Source organism: Nothobranchius furzeri, chromosome 9, assembly GCF_043380555.1.
Source record: "Nothobranchius furzeri strain GRZ-AD chromosome 9, NfurGRZ-RIMD1, whole genome shotgun sequence".
NCBI lineage: Eukaryota > Metazoa > Chordata > Actinopteri > Cyprinodontiformes > Nothobranchiidae > Nothobranchius > Nothobranchius furzeri.
Genome location: NC_091749.1, coordinates 56,953,683 through 56,971,760, shown reverse-complemented (window position 1 = coordinate 56,971,760; position 18,078 = coordinate 56,953,683). Strand labels below are relative to the sequence as shown.

The following is an 18,078-nucleotide window of genomic DNA, read 5'->3' as shown; positions in this document are numbered from 1 at the left end:
GCTTTTGCTTCCAGTGTGCAGTAGGGACTAATCCAAAATGCAGATTTCAAATGATGATTTCTTTCTTTGGAAGTTGTTCTAGGTTCTTTTGTTCTTTAAGCTGGTGAAGGTTCTCAGTCATCCAGGTCATGGTAAGCCAGCGGGTTCAAATGAAGGCAACTGGGCTTCTCTGGTTTCTTGAGTGACCAAAGAAGTCCAGTCACCTTCATCTGAACCCTTTGGCTTTTGTTCTTTACATTCTTATGAATGTGGCATGATGTGATATCAGGTTAGAGCTCTAGAACAGTGGTTCCCAAACTTATTTAGCCGCGCACCCCCTTCTATGTCCCGACCATGTCGACGCACCCACCCCCCAGCCCCCACATCGGGGCATGTCTCTCTCTCTCTCTCTCTCTCTCTCTCTCTCTCTCTCTCTCTCTCTCTCTCTCTCTCTCTCTCTCTCTCTCTCTCTCTCTCTCTCTCTCTCTCTCTCTCTCTCTCTCTATATATATATATATATCAGATGTCAAGCTAAACAGAGAGGGTTAAAAAAATTCCCCATCACTTTCATTTTTTAAATAGTAAATAATAAGCATTCGATACCATTACAATTTCCTTTGATTTCATTTTAAATAAATATTTAGAGTGCCCAGGTAGCACATAAACAATGCAATTTAACGGTTTTCTTAAAGTAGGAACGTTTAACCTGTGCGGCCAGAGCGCTCTCCTTCCTTCTGCTCTGCGTAAACCTGAGCTGGTCACCTACTTGTGCATAATCAAATGTCAATAGGGGACAAGATATAGCCATGATGTTCACTTTTACCTCAGACCGACTCATTGCTGTTTTATGGTGTGGCTGAATCTGTGATCCGCTGTCATGCGGACCGGAATAACAAATGCTGCAGTAACAGGACTTGTGGTCAGGTTCATTAGGAGTCACTGGCTGGAGCGGACCTGACTCATCCCACAAGCTAATATCTTAATTTGACCTTGAATGAAAAATAACCTCTTAAAAGTTTTTATCACGGTGGAGGCAGCGTTCATTTCTGCCTTCAGTCTGACGGCTCGCCGGAGTTAAAGCAGCGTGTGCGCTTATTGAATCTGTGTGTGTGTGTGTGTGTGTGTGTGAGCGCACGCGCGGCACAGCCGCTCAAGTCACCGCGTCTCGCGCTATTTAAACCAATGTTGTAAAATTCCTTCTGCCCAGCCCAGATGTGCTCACTTGTGCACCCGTGAGCCGTGGTTCTGCTGGAACACGTCTGACCTCTGACAGACGCACTCTGAACTTCAGATCTTCAGCGCGCTGTCAATAGCCTGAATGGGAATCATTTCTTGTTATTTTGTTACATCCACAATGTTCTGTGTGTGAGGTTTACAATGTCAGAACACCTGCATGAGATAGGTGTTAATTACAATCTGCCAGAATGACTCCCCACCTTCAGATTTCTCCAACATCGTTAAAAATGATCAAATACGGAACATATCGGCGTGCGCAGGCCAGAGTGCTGAAGCTCGGCGCATTGTTATTATGAAGCTAGGGCATATGTGGAGGACATACGCGCGCAAAAATATACTTGTTTTCAATTACATTTATTGTGCCCACTTACTTTTTCTTTGGCCCGCCCACAAATGAGTTTCTATGCTAATGGTGACATATGACAGACTTCTCTGAGCTCCGCAGCCATTACACTTTTCACCTCGCGCACCCCCTAGCGGCAGCTCGCACCACACTTTGGGAATCCCTGCTCTAGAACAACAGATCAAGATGATTAAACTTTTTGCCTCCAGCTGGACCAGACAACTTGACAGATGACAGAACATGAAAACTATCGACCATTACAGTTCTTCCTCTTGAACAGGAAATGCACGTCTATATTAGCTCTGTCTGGATTCAACATTTCAGTTCTCTTAATGATGTCTTCTCACCAGAAATGGAAAAATTGGGATTTTTGTTTCATGGAAGGTTTCAGACCGATAGAAAATCGATCCTTCAGCTCCCTAAAATTCATATCTGAGCAAGAGTGTGAGTGAAATATTTACATGCTAACTCTATGCACATCTTGAGCTATTTTTTGGTCCTTTTTCCCCACAGACAGCATGGCAACTGGCAGAAAAACTAGACTTGACTATGCATCTTCCACTCTGCAATGCATCTCTTCATGAAACAAAACTAATTAAATTCACAACATTTAACATTTGTAAAAATATGAATATGGTTGTTTAAATTAGAAAGATAAACTTCTTAAATGTTGTGGAAAATCTACATGTTGTGGATGGCTTACTGAACAGCCTCTGTTCTGATAAATAGTTAACTTCCTCGTAAGTGTGCATGTAGCCAAGATCAAAGTGGTTTGCTTTTGTTTTAGAGAAAATGTGTTTTTACTGTTAATGTCTGGGAAAAAAACCCAACAAAATGTTGTTGAAAATGAATAAAATGATGTCCAGTTGTTGAAAGATATTGGCGGCTTCGTAACTTATAACCATAAAAAATCAGGTCCACAGTACATAGTGTGCGGGTCTATCATCTTTTGGGGGGTGGTAGGTGTGGTGGGTGGTGGTGGTGGGGGGGTCATATTAGACGCCATGTTTCCTTCTGGCCGGCTTGGGGTCCAGTGCCAGTCGATGACTACACACTAGATGATGGGCTGGATATACGACTTTACAACGTTACCGCGTTCAAAAACAGTTAGGCAGTAAGAAACATGGATATGATGACACAACTGCTAAATTCTTTCCAAAACATTTGTGAAAGAACAGAATTAAAAAAATAGATATTACGGTATTGATGTAGTATGATGACATAATCGGCAGACGCAGGACCCCGAGCAGATTCAGAATTTACAGAGCCAGACAACTACAATATGCATTACTTCTTTTGATGGAATTTACTGAAAGACCATCAAAGTCGTATTAGTCACGCTGAAGTTGCAAGCTTCCTGCTCCACATGTAACAACATTTAATGTAACGTTTTTTTTTAAACTAGCAACAGTCACGGTGAACATGTTGTAAAACTACCCTGAAATCTATGTACTGCCCTGTTGCACCAGGAAACTACACACTGCCACTTTAAAATGTCTTTTATTGGAGTTGGATCCATTTAGTCCATACTGATTGTGTTTCATGCGAACATTCTTTCACAAACCTTTCACTTCATCCTCACCTTTGCATCACAGGAATACTTCAGCAGAAGGGTTAAACATTTCCTGACAAACTTGGATGCATCACATGTGGTGGTGTTATTGATACTCATGATCACCCCCAGAATTTCACTCAAGCAATTATTTAAAAGCCAACCTGGCTGCGGTGCAAAGGTTTATAAAAACATTGCATAGACCGTTATGAGACAGTTTAAATGGTAGCATTAGGTCTTGGCTGAACTCAGAAAAGCCGTTAGCTCATCAGTCCTAAACTCTTACCCAGAACAAACTGTTCAGGAAGCTACGTGTCTAGAGCAGGTAAGATAGTCATTTATTATAATTCTAACACAGAAACACACTTCAGAATTGACTAGATATTCCTTGCAGAATGCTTGCAATGTAACGCATTTTAAAACTGGACCCAGGAAAGTGTTAAAGGCTAATTCAGTGAATTGAGTTGACCCTGTCTGTTCCTGGGAAACCTCAGCTCCCATCCACATCATCATCTATAGTCAATCAGCACACGCTGTGGCTGCATTTTAATCAGATTATCACCCCTGACCCATATTAATCATCCAACCTCAAAGCGAATTTAATTCTCCACATCTCGCCAAGCACATAATCTGTCCTTGGTTTCATTTTAACGCACCATCTGAGTGTGCATTTGTTTTACTTGTGTTTTTTGGGAGATAAATCATTTTATACAGACACACTATAGCAAATGTTTTCCTTGCTTAAGAGAAAAAAGCTGCCTTTCCTCAATGAAGGTGCAGATTAGCCAAAAAAAAAAATCAGGTTAGAGATGTAACTGGGATTGTTAGTCAGTGGAGTTCTACAAGATCATCATTTCACTTAATGCAATGTCTTCTGGAGTGAGGGCAAAACAGCTGTGTGTGTGTGTGTGTGTGTGTAAAAATGATGTTAGTTCAGTGAAACTAATTAAAATCTGATTCTCAAAAATGAGGCAAAGATGAACAGATGCTAGTTCCGCTTGGCAACAGAAGAGAGCTGCTTCAAAGTGACACTTGTGTGCAATCAACAGACATCTTGATATCAAAGTAACACTAAATATTTATTTAAACTGTAAGCTAGAGCTTTAACATAGATTTGAGTGACAGTTGGGTTTGAAACTTGACCGGTTTCATATTTTACATCACTCTTCAGCCCTCTGCTGGCCAGATAATGCACTTGACAGTTTTGTGGCGTGGGTAGGTGTTCTAGGGGGCACTCTTATACCTGTATTACAGCTGTTAGCCATTTTCTGTGCCATTAGCTTTTTCAGTTTGCTGATTGTGGATAAAGAGCACAAGAAGAAGAAAAATAAGAAGTTTGCTTTCTGTTGCCATCATGGCAGAGCCTGGAAGTAAAAGTTAGCTAGTAATGTCTTTGGAGGTGAAACAAAGAGCTGAAACTGGAGTAAACATCGGCGTGGCTTACACTAGTTTGAGGAAGCTGAAAAAGGCTATTAAATCACAGACTGATAGTGACCTGGCTTTGTTGCTATACTGAAATTATAAGTAATAATATTGTTTGTCCAACAGTGTGGATCATTTCGATTTGTGGCTTTGGCCCATGTTAGTCTTAGTTTGTTGGTAGAGCTAGCTACAGCGGGCAGCTGAATGGGTTGTTTACAGTAGTTGTAATTCCACTTGAAACCAGTAGAGTGGATGAGCCGGAAACTGCTCTCTGTTACTTTAAATAGTGGCACCAGCTGAGAAACAACATGCAACAACTAAGTGGATAATAAAACTCAGGGATGTATATATGTAGACCAAGAGGATCTAATTCATTGATGAAAACCTGAGCCACATACCGAACATCTTTTTTTAGTAGTGCTCGCTGCGGAACCACAAAGGTGAAGCTGCACCAGAGTCAGGCCCGCCCATTCATGCAAACTCAGCCCAACCCACTGACTTCTTCTGTTTTTTTTTTTTATTAACTTTATTGCAAACTAAGGCCCAATTACACCTGGCTACAGCACACACAAAGGGGCGATGGAATTATGGCTGTTACTAGTTTACAATTGTTAATACTATGTTCTATGTTCCAATTAAGCACAATAAATATAATTTGCTACATGAAAAAATCTGAAATGAAAAGGTTGCTTTCAGCGAATCTCTCCTTACGGCCGCCCGACAAAACGCGTCTACAGCAGCCCTTTAGGCAAAAATTATATTTATATGATAGTCTGGTGGCATGTTTCTTTGACTGTTTTGTTTTGCCCTGTGCTGACGGCAGTTCCACCCTAGGTAGGGTTGGCAGTAATTTATTTAGCCAGCTGAAACAGACTTTATTTATATTTTAGTTTTATTGATAATTTCTGCAAAATATTTTATGTTTCTAAAAGTTCTTTGAATTTGGTCATTCCTAAACAGCTTTTTGCACTGGTGCAAAATGCGGCAGAAAATTTTTTGGTGGGAAAAAAGAAATTTGACCATTTCTCCCCGGTCTTGGAATCCTTACTGACTGCCTGTGTCCAGATTCGTTTTAAAGTCCTTTTATTGGTTTTTAAATCATTAAATGGACTGGCTTTTACACATTTGCAGACCCTGATACATCCATATACACCAGCACAGGCACTTCACTCAATGACCCAATAGTCTCCTTCTCACAGTTCCTAGGACTCGTTTAAAGATGAGAGGAGACGGGGTGACAGGCTCGAAACTCTGGAATGAGTTACCTTTTAGCTGCTTCACCATCGGTGACAGTTATTAAGATCAGGCTAATGACGTTTTTGTTTGATCTGGCTTTTACCCGTGGCCGTTAGTCTGCTTGTACTTTCTTTTATTAGATCAGTTTGTATGCTGTTTTTATTTCTTTTAATTTCTTTTTTAGTATTTGTTCTTATTCTTGTTTTAATCCTTGCCTGGTATTACTAATACATGTCTGTCTGTGCAGCACTTTGGTGTCACCCTGTGCCTGTAAGGCACTTTAGAATAAAGCTTAAGTTGAGTTGAGATGAATTTTAGTTCATTCTCTGCTCACACATGGACGCAAACCGGCTAAATAAAATAAACATGTATAAAACAAACTGATTAGACCTTAAACAGTTTACCAAATGTCATGTTGGGGTGTAGTTTTTTGACCCACGACATGTAGAATCACCACGGAGGCAAAGGTGAGTAAAAAAGTCTTTATTTTGTTTGGTAGAAGTGCAGGTGAATGTCTGGGGTTCGGGAGGGTCCAATAGCGTTCTGTAGCAGAGACAATGATGAGTAGTTGCAGGAAAATACAAATAAACGGGGTGAGAGGAGGGCGAGTCAGGTCTGGCTGAGCGAGATGGTTGTGAGGGGCAGAGATGATGGCTGGGAGCTGAGCGCAGGAATCCAAAGTATCCAAGTGGGGCAGGTGAGCGTTGGAGAGCAGGTGGTCAGGGTGAGCGGTGTGGCTGGCAGGCAGGGTGATTCCGGGAGTTTCTTTCTTGAAGAGGAGTGCAGTCAAATGAACGAGAGGTACGGGGGGGGGGGGGAGTCAGAGGAACAGGGCAGGAAAGTATGAGGCAAGCAGGGAACACAGGAGACAACAAGTCAGAGATAGGCAGAGTACAGGCGAGATACTATCCAATACTGAGTAATCATCCGGCACTGGTGAGTTGTCACGCTGCTCCTTAAATCCCCTGACCTCTGATGAGAAGATTCACAGTAGCTGCTCTCAGGGACACGCCCACCTGCAAACAGAAAGACTCAGACCAGACAGAGGTTAGCTCAGCACAGCCCATGACACCAATAAAGGGTTGAAAACATAATACTGGCAAGTGTAGCTAGAAAATAAGAAAAACAAGTTAACACCGCTACCGGGAGGCAAACCTGTGCAAAACCAAATGCCAGTCTGACACCATAGCCACTTCACCACTACATCTGTTACAGAACAGTCGGTGCCTAGCATTTATATATCATGTGACATGTAGTGTGTCTTTGTAGATGGTATATATGGGTTTTCCGACAGTGTCCCAATAGAAGTAATTTCATAAGTAGTTTGCAGAGTTTTTAACTGCTCAGTAATGTGTTCACGACTGAAAGAGAAAGTTTTCCAACTAACTTCCAGACAGAGCTAGGGATGGGTAAAGAATTCCATAGTACCGACCGATCACCGATTCACGTCGTTTCAAACAATGCTTCGTTTTGGTACCCGTCCATAACGAGAACTTGCCAAGACAGCTGCGCATGCGCAAGAGCGTTATGTCGTCGGTCCCTGTGAGCGAGTTGTAAACAGAGCAGCACGGGTAGAAAGAACGCACGCTAACGCTTGGGTCCACTTCACTAAATGTGATGGGTAACTGGGTGATGATGAAACCAGCGACAGACAATGATCTAAGTGAGACATCCTCATCTTAATCTGCTCCGGTAGGTAAATAAAATGTTTAAGATAACGTTACCTTGATATGTTAGCTTCCGTTTCGCTAATGGTGCGTTCGTTTTCTCCTCGGAAGTCTGAATTTCCGACTAGAACATGAACGTGCTCTAAAGTTTGGCTTCACTTTACTAAATGCGACGGGTGATTGGGTGAAGATGAAACCAGCGACAACAATCTAAGTGTGAGGCATCATCGTTTAAATCTGCTCCAGCAGCTAAATAAACTGTTAAAGATAAGGTTAGCTTGATATGTTAGCTTCCATTTCCAACATTGTTATCAGCTAATGGTGCGTTCACTTTCTTCTAACTTCCCAGTAGGAAAAATCAAATGAAAAAAGACGGCAAAAGGAATGAAGATACGCAGTAAATTTAGTTCACAGTAAAGATGTTTGCTTTAGTTTAGTTATCAGCTTATAAAACTACAAGGACAATGTTAATACAAATAGTTGAATGTTATTTATTGTGATATATATCAAATATTGTTATATATTGAGAAAAATATATATTTAATTATAAAAGAGAATTAAAATAATAAACACTCAAAAGTATCGAAAATTGGTACAGTTAACTACCGGTATCGATTCGTAGGTACTGGGAATTAGTACCGGATCGATTCAAATGTCAAAGGTACCCATCCCTAGACAGAGCTGATATAACTCCAGCGAGCAGGGACACGCTCAAATCAGCATGACTCTGTGGCTGCTGTAGTTTTTATTTTCCCTCCCCGACTCACAAAAACGTGGTCAAGCTGCTCAGACGCTCTCCATGTTCAGCGGCAAAAACCTATGTGAGCACCTGTTGTCATCTAATGTTGTCATTATTATGATGAAGATGAACAAAACAACAGGAGTCTCCTCAGCTCAGAGCTCAACCCTCAGCTCAGAACTCAACCCAGGTATCTGGCTGGAACAGGTGAGCATCACAGTAAATCAGTGGAGCAAACTGAGAATTAAATATTTTGGTTTTATCCTCTTTTTCTGCTCCTAAACATGAAAGCTAACAGGTGAGATATTGCATTTTCATTTAAGATAAAATTATACTTTTATTTTGTTGTTGGCCCGTCAGAAAAGACTTAACCTACAGTAAACAGTAAGTGGATAGGCTGCAGATAGATGAATAGAATAGAAAATCCCTTTATTGTTCCTCAGTGGGGAAAGCTAGACGTCACAGCAGTGATGACACTTATTACAGGAGAAAAAAAAAGAGAAGAAAAATAAGAAAAATGAATAAACAAGAAAACATAAATCCTGAATAGATTTTAAAAATGCTGAATATACCAAAAGTAATGAATACCACTGATGAGTTTTATTTAAAATTGACTTGCTTGTGTGTAATTTGGTTATTCCACATCAAGTGTTAATTCAAAAATAAGTTTGTTTCCAAATTAAAAGGTTCAAAATTGCATATATGTTGATAAAGAAAATTTACAAATTTGCCGTCACTTTTTCAAAAAATATTAAGTTTGGCCCGCAACTTAGTCCCAGATTTTCATTTCAGCCCAGTGTGAATTTGAGTTTGACACCCCTGTTCTAAACTAATGAAGAAATTGGACTTTCTCAGATGGAATGGGCAGGGCTGATTCTGGTGCAGCTCTGCCTTTGTGGTTCTGCAGCGAGCATCCTCTCCCTTTTATTGGCTCAAGTTCATCACTATCTGGAATGAAGCTAGACTGCACTACTGACTGAACAACTCCTGTGAGATGCTTAGGTGATCCTCAAAGAGACGGTGCTCAAATGCATCTTCTGGTTTACATAGAGATAATTTGAACAGTTTGCATGTTGAAAAAATACTTAGAAAGTCAACCTTGAATTTTCTCAGCTTCAACATCAGTAAACTGCAAAGTGGTATGGCACAAAGTTCTGTCTTCAATGTCGTTGAAGCACACTATCTCACTTGTTATTATTGTCTGCACACGATGCACGAGACAATTAAGGGCTGCTGTAGCTGAGGGGAGGGGAAAGCTAGGCCTGTAACAATGCTGCTTATTATAGTGCATTCTTGGATTTGCAATTTCAGTAGTTTTTTTTCTGTTGTACATCCACAAGCCAGTTATAACACACATTAAAGATAATCTCACAAGCCAGAAAAATATTCAACCTGGAGGGGCTCTGAGACAGCCCACTCACATTAGACTGTGCTCTATCACATTCAAAAGAAGATAAACCCTCTTTATCACGTTGCAAATGTAAACATTTCAAGGCCTTGAACTGGGAGAAGCAAGACAGTGAACAACCTGCTTGTTACTGATGACCAGGAAACCTTTAGCATATTAGAAGAAATCTAGGAAGCAGCCAAATTGATTGCCAAAATAACCAAAGAGCTTTTCTAAGTGATTAGGTAGAATGACGGCCCCCAGAAACACTCCAGTTTGACTAAGGGCCAAAAATCAACAACAAAACCAAAACAAAATCGAGCATGACTCCATATGGTTCTATAACAGGCCTCCGTACACTCAGGCTGTGCTTTGGAGAAGTAGCCAAAAGAACATATATGTAAAAAGGGTTTTCTGAGTTCCTTTACTTATATGCAAAATATGGGAAAAATATCTATTTTATATGACAACTGAAGCACATGCACGATATCAAAATCACACCTCATGTTCAACAAAATGATAATTTTTCTGATTTGACACAAACAAAACCCAGAGTACATCTAAAAACAACAAAACGTCTGTGGCAGATATTTTAGATGTGTTCTGATAAACACATACCGTATGGTGACACGGGCAGAAACTATTTCACTGTACCAATTTCATGCCTACATGTCCCTCATTTCAGTTCCAAGAGCATAAAGAACAACTCACTTGATGTCTGCGATTTATTTGTATTTCATTCTGGCTTGATCTCTCGGTGCTGCTTGCGACAAGTGGACTGACACAAAGATAAAAGTACAAGGCAGGGTGTCATCTTCACAGCCCACAACACAAAAACTCAAGGATATACATCAAAAGCAAAATACTGTTATTACAAATGCAATGTTCCAAGAGACTTTACAGTGTTTTATGAATCACAACACTGCATCCAAGCCCAGGAGCAAATCATTAACATAATTAAGGAAAAGAACCAATCCTTGGTTTATGTTAGACATCAGCCTGATGGTACAGAGCTTTAGAAAGGATGGAAATACAAAATCTAATGTCTCAGATATTTGTACTGGACAGCACATTTTCTACAGGAGTTAAGAACAAAATAATTTGCATGTAAAGCTTATTACATTCACTTGAAAAAATGAAAAAGGTCTGTTTTTCTAAAGTAACAACATAATTATATATATATAAAACCTTTTTTTCTGAATTCAAGAGATCGTAATAAAAACTAAGTAAAAAAAACACCTCTGCAGTGATTTTATGAGGTGATGTTCTGTGCCTGTGGGCATTATCCGCTGGCTAAGTAAGAGGAACTCAAACATGCCTCGTTTGTTGAGTTTAATTCACTTTTACTTTCTTTTGGGACTGATAAACTATGAAATACTCTTGTCAATACACTATGGTGAGGTATTAGTTTGTTAGCTTTGCTGAGAAATTTGTGCCCACTGAGGTGGAAAGCCCCATCAAATCTTCTGGACAACAGAGCTTTTATTTTATTTATTACAAGTGAGTGTAATACGTTATTGTGAAATTATGCATATTTATTTATTCCTTGTGAGTCATACTCAGGGCAAAAAAAGCCCAGAAGCACCTGGATCCGCACGGACAAGTCTGCTGCAGCAGCACAGCAATATTTGGAGTCTTATTTCCTGAAAATTTCTTGCCTCTGATTGGGTAACAGCAACACAACTCTGCCATTGAATCTGTTAGCTCTGCAACATGGATGCTTTACTTCCACAAATAACACAAGCCTGGAGGAGCTTCTGTTGTGTGGTTGAGTTGCTAACGCTAACAGTTAGTATCTGCTAGCAGAGATGTTACCGACGCCAAACTGTCGGTCAGGCCTTTCAAATTCTAGCATTTCACCAATTATTTTCTATCATAAGCTAATGCAGGAGATATGTGTAGCCTGCCTGAAAAACTCAGAGAGACTGATTATAAGCAGAAATAATCATTTTTCATTATTCCACATCTTTAAAGTGGCTAAAGCCGATGGATATGTTTGTGTCAGCATAATATTAATGCAGATTTATTTGTGAGTATGAGCAGATTATGGAGGTAAACAATGTAGAAAAGTTGAAACAAAAAACAGCCACAGTACACTTTTAGTGAAGCAGGCATGCGGTGAGATCTCAATACAAAGATGTAGCCACAGATTATTAAAATGACAATGTGTATGTTTCCCGGCCATGGGGGCAGTATAAACCTAAATCACTGAAGGTAAGCAGTATTTTTGTGTTCGAGTAAAACCTTACCAACCGACAATGTAACCGACGGATGGCCATTAGGGTCAAAAATCCCTGGGAGCGCAACCTCCAGCAACATGACAAGCACATCAGACTGCCTTTCATCACTGGCAACGAGTGAAGATGTGAATGTGTAAAACAACAATGTTTATGAATGGTGAAGGTTTTGTTACCATCTGTTTCAAATCAGTAAATGCATTTTGTCTTCATGGGCTCCCGTAGAAGGAAATATGGCGTTGCCCAGAGACCCGCTTCCATTTACTTTAGAACCGATTTTTATGGTTTAATGTCACGAACCCACCAATATTTTCAACAACTGGACATTATTTAATTCGTTCTCAGCAACATTTCGATGGACATGTCCAGAGATTAACGGTAAAAGCTACAAATCGTCTCTTTAATCACAAACCAGCGTTATATAATTATTATGCCTGTTAGGTTCTAACTTTCTTATAATCAGCTCGTTGGAGTTAAAAATCACTCATGATTAATTAGAAGAAAAAAAAATACCAGGAAGGAAAAAGAACAAGCACCACTTGTAGGACGAGGAGCTTTTTTTCAACTTGTTACAGCATTTAGAAAAAAGCAAAAATGTAGTGGGATATTTTTTGAAAGATCTTCTTGGGCTGCAGCCTTTCAGTTAGCTCACATCCAGCCTCTCTTGTTTCTGCAGCTTCAAAGCCTGAGAGACACAAAAGCAGGTATCCAAGCTGTTTGATAAGCCCACATCTTTCAGGCTTACTGTCGCACACAAAAGTACACACGCACACACACACACACACACACACACACACACACACACACACACACACACACACACACACACACACACACACACACACACACACACACACACACACACACACACACACACACACACGCATGTACACACAGTTTAGGCCACTTCAGCGCCTGTGAGGTACAGTCTGCCTTGCTCACAATGCAGCATCAAAGAGAGAACTGCCCTCGGTGGGAGATCTGAGGCTCTAACATCTGAGTAGCAGAAAATCCTGTTTACTTAGAGTTGAGCCAGTGGTGGATGGCAGGGATCCATACCATTATCTCTGGCCAACCCAGGCTCTTAGAAATAATAAATGTAAGGAATTTGCTTCAAAAGAGGTAAAGTAAGTGTTGAACAACTGTGAAATTATAATTTTAACTAAAAAATCAGTTAAATTTATCTTTTTAATTTCATTCATGCAGTGTTTAGTTTGTCCCAAATCAAAAATAGCTTTAAAAAATGACATAATACATCTCCATGAAATGTAACTAGATTTACCCAGTTTGATGCAAATTGATGTGTTAAAAGAGCAACCAATCTCAAGCTGGTTTGTTTCTGCAAGAAGTCAGCTCAATAAATCCTTAACAAAGCTCTGAAAACACTTTTGAAATGATTTTTTATATTAATGTCAAATAAAGTCAAAGAGTAAATTGAGAATTCTGGATCTAGTTTGCTGCCGGATGCTACTTTTACTGAGAGAGTTGAACTGACGGAGAGTCAGCAGGTGGCCAACAAATTGTCGAAGAGGTTATGAAAAGTATGCAGCGAAAGCCAGAGAACTCAGCTTGGCTCAGATTTTGCATCCTAAATGCCTGTAGAGAGGACACAGCTGGTATATCAGACCTAATCAGAACGGTGTCTAAAAATAGTGAGATCCTGCTCAGTGCGTGTGCAAAGCATCAAAAAAATAAAATAAAATACCAAAAACTTTTTGTGCTATGGGGTATCAATTGCATTTTTAAAAGGTACATAAGTGACATTATTGAGTGTTTCCTGGAAACACTGCCACCTCTTGCAGCAGAATCAGTGAAAATCACTCCGGGGTGTTTGGTTCCTCTGAAGCTGCAGCCTGATCTTCCACTAGTTCAACAAGAATTTGGCTGCAGCAACAACAGATGGAAGAGCACTGGATTAAATGTACTGTATACCCAATGTTGTAGAGCCCAACTCTGGTAAGAGACAGCTTGAAAGAAACTGTCAATCTCTCAGCTGTACTCCACGTTACATTCATTCAGCTGACAGTGCCACTTTGGGTAGCTGTCACATTTAACTACAGCTTCTTCCACTCCGGCTCCTGAATGGCTCACTCAGAGCAGATGCTGAATAACTCTTAAGTCTCGCTACAGCAGTAAGTGGAAATACAAATCTTTCCAAATGAAGCTTTATGGTGACTGTTAAGCAGGAAGAATCATCTCAGTGGGGCCTTGGTGAATCATGTCTTCCCAGATCAAACAAAATTACTTAACAGACATACATACAGAGGAAATGGATGTGTTTGCTCTCACCTCTGGCGTAAGAGCGTTGTTGTCTGTGGTTTGGCTGGAGAGCAGAACATGAGTGAAGCCTTCTTCCTTTCTGACCACGATGTCTCTGAATCGACAGTTGCTCTCGTTCTGTCGCACGTTGTACCTGAGCCGCTTGTCAAACACATAACCCTTCTCGTCAGCCAGCTTCCGCTTTACTGAGCTGTGAAGATGCAGCTTTCCGTTGGCGAGAGGGGAGCCTGACAGAGGAGGGACAACAGGACAGTAGGTCAACTTTGTTTCTCTATTTCATCAAGGAAGTTAAATGCAACTGGCCATTAAGAGTTTTCCAAATTTCTAGAAATACAGATTTTGTTTTCTTTTTGCAAATTGGCCAGAATTTGGTTTGAGTGGCTGGAAATAAAAACAATTTAAATGTAGTTTTTTATCTTAAAGAAAAAAAGTAGTTTTGCACACCTGATTTTCCTTTTTCAATTAAAAATGTTCTGCAGAGACATAATTGATAAGAAATGTGTTAATATTTTGAAGTGAGAGAGTGGCTTGTTTTTCTACGGGCCTGTAATATACAGCTTCGGTTTAACATACAGTATAGTAGATAAATAGCTAGGAAAGCCTTCTTTCCCCTCCTGTGAGAAAACTGTCTGAAACTTTACCACTCAGTAGGTTTTTATCAAACAATGTGCTTTTTAAATCACAGTGCACTGTCAATAAATCAACGGCTTAAAATGTTATTAAAGGTTTTGAACACTCATTTATTCAATACATCTACAGTGGTCTCTAGAAGGAAAGAATGCCTTGTAAGTCGTATTTGGGGAAAACAAAGCTCAGGTATGCCTGAATCAGGGAGTATAAGTTACCTGGAGGAGAAAGTAGATTCAGACGGCAGGTTTTGGAGTTTTATTTCCCAATATTTGGACATCTCGCCTCTGATTGGACAACAGCAACATGACTCTGACTCAGTATGATTTGCAACTTTGATGTTCTCTGCTGTTTCCTGGACGCTAAACCAACAACAGCTCTCCCCATTGTGAGTCAAGATGGATGACTCCATGGATGTTAAGTGGCAGTGTGAGTTAGACCTGTCAGGCTTTTCAAATTCTAGCGTTTCACAGTCTATTTCCTATCAGAAGGTAATGCAAAAGACTATTTTCATGTTCAGCCTGCATGAAAACTCGGAGTGACCTAGCACAGGAGCTGCGTGAGGAGTCTCTCCCTGTACTCCCTGTACGCACTTGACTGTAAGCCCACCCACAACACCAATGCTATCATTATATTTGCTGACGATACAATCGTGGTGGGCCTAATCAGCCAGGGAAATGAGTCTGTGTACAGGAAAGATTTGCAGTAGCTGGTGTACAGCTAACAACCTGACCCTGAACACCGACAAAACCTAAGAAATCATCAATGACCCAAGAAGGAAAAATGTGGAGCACCAGTCACTCACAATAAGCAGGTGGAGAGCGTGTCAGAGTTCAAGTTCCTGGGCACAAACAAATCAGAGCACCTCACACAGACACACAACACCAAATGTCTGATAGAGAAGGCACAACAACGGCTATACTTCCCGAGGGCTCTCAGGAAGATCAACCTGCCACAAAAACTGCTGGTGTGGTTTTATCACTGCCCCATAGAGAGTGTCCTGACAGCATCCTGGTGTGGTACAGCAGCAGCTCTGCAGCTGACAGGAAGGCCCTGCAGAGGGTAGTCAAAACTGCAGCGAAAATAACAAACACACACCTGCCTGCCCTGGATGACATGTTCACCACTCGCTGCCTTCAAAAAAACCACAAGCATCCAGAATGACTCAACCCACCCTGCTAACCATCTCTTCAAATTTCTTCAGTCTGGTAAACAATATAGGGCAATGGAAAGACGCACCACCAGGCTGTTAAGCAGCTTTTATGCAAGAGCCATTACTGAACTGAATGTTGCTGCTAGGAGGTCACATGATCCTGCTGGACAGTTTGTGCACTACAGCACATTTACATTATGCTAGTTAATCTTGATACCTCAGCACATGACTGTTTACATTTATATTGTGTTCACTTTTTATTTCAGGTTATAGTTTTAGACGTGTGTGTGTGTGTGTGTGTGTGTGTGTGTGTGTGTGTGTGTGTGTGTGTGTGTGTGTGTGTGAGTGAGAGCGTGTGTGTGACATCTATTTTAATCTTATTTTATTTTACTTATATTTTACTACCTCTGTGGTAGTGAGCCCAAAGTCAAAATTGTTGTACACCTGTGTAATGACAATAAAATGACCTTGAATCTTAAAATCTTGAATCTTATGATCACAAAAAAATGATTAAAAAGGTTTTCAGTGTTCACATTTAAGAAAAAGATCAATCCTCTTGCACTAAAGTTTTGATTTCAAAACTTACAATTACTTTTTTCACATTTATTGTATGTATATAAATAAAAATTATAATTGGGCCTAAAAAGTAGAGTCATCCAAGTCATTACTGGATGTACTATGCTGAGTGTCTGCATCATCTGGGGACATTCACACTTCACAACGGCAGAGCTTTCACTATGAGGTTGCACGCATTTCAGCTTGATTGCATTAATATTCAAACTAAAAAAACATACAGAGGCTGAATTACCTTGTCCCATCAGGCCTTTACTTTGGAAACTAGTCGGCCTAATTTTCAAGCATTTTTACGAACAGCATCATCAAAGTAAAGGGATATTTTAAGAACCAATATCCATTGGATACATTGATTTAGTTAAAATTGATTTCTGGTAAAACACAACTTCAGCTAGAGACTTTGATCAGTTAAAAGGAAAAAATGGGGGAAGTTCTGCGTCTTATCTTAGAACCTCCTGATATGCTGTAGGAGTCACTCACAAACCTCAGCTTTCTCACCACAACCTGTGGTTTGATGCTTTCACAGCCAACAATCTGAAGGATGAAAGTTACGAGGAAATACAAAGCTCAAAGAATTGATTTTTGTTCTGCATTAGTTTACAAATGGATCCAGAAGCTAAAGGCAGAGGACACAGAGGCATAGAGGGCTTATATATTAACTTTGGAGTGTGTAACTATGAAAAACTAAAATAAGTAATGATAAAAGTGCAACACAGACAACAGTCAGAATGAGACAACAGCTGTTCTAATGTATTGCCTCAATAGGCACCATATGTTCCTCTATAATAAAAAAGACAAATCACTTTTGCTACTGTTTTTCAGGCTTGAGATTGAATCCTAAATGAATTTAGCATTACTAGTGTTGAACAGGTAATGTGGAATACTGATTTGACAAAAGAGCTAAAAAAAAAAAAGCTGAAACCTGCTTAGCCCTTTGTTGTATTTGGTTCTTGGACGTGGGTCTGTGTTTGATCTGAAATAATCATCTGTTGTATGCATTTAAAAGTTTCCTTTGCTGGTAGTTCAAAAATGTTGTTGGTGATGTCTGACAACAAACAAATGTGCTCCATGATCTGGTATATTGGAAAGATGTATCAACACCTACAGACATCACAATCAACAACTGGAACAAAGTTCAGTGTGTGATCTGGGATCAATGTGGTTCCTCAATGCTCTCATGAAAAAGTTGACCACCTTTGCTAGTCCATGCATCTATTTACTTCAAGAAAGGATTACTGTAATTCTTTACTAGCAGGGCGTCCACAAAATGTAGTTAAAATCTTCAGTTAATCAAGAGAAACCACATATCTCCTGTTTTAGCTTCCCTACGTTGGCTGCCTGTTAAAGCTGCTATTGCAAATCTACAGAACAAGCTAGATTTTGAATGCAGACATGGTCACAGTCACCTCTCCCCTCAGGTATCTTCTTTAAATTGCTGTTTTCTAGTTCAAACGTCTTTTGTTATCTGTGACTTCAAATGGTGTTTTTTGGGATCTCTGGTAGTTAGTCATGAAGTTGAAATAATAGCAGATGGCTGTTTCTCCTTCTTTGATATTTTTGAGCCACAAACTTCTCACACCACTGGTGTTCTGCTGCTAAATGGGCAAGTGTGAATTAATGAATGGAGCACCCAGGAAAGTGCGATGG

General features: G+C 40.1%; 1 protein-coding gene across 2 annotated transcripts in view; it reads right to left on the bottom strand.

Annotated features, from left to right (window-relative positions):
- LOC107395763 (chromodomain Y like 2) overlaps positions 1–18,078 on the bottom strand; it is a 127,958-nt gene that overhangs the window by 8,323 nt on the left and 101,557 nt on the right. For both annotated transcript variants that reach the window (XM_070554960.1, XM_070554961.1), the window contains exon 3: positions 14,088–14,305. In XM_070554960.1, coding sequence (XP_070411061.1) covers positions 14,088–14,305 — 218 coding nt within the window. The remainder of the gene's footprint in view (positions 1–14,087; positions 14,306–18,078) is intronic.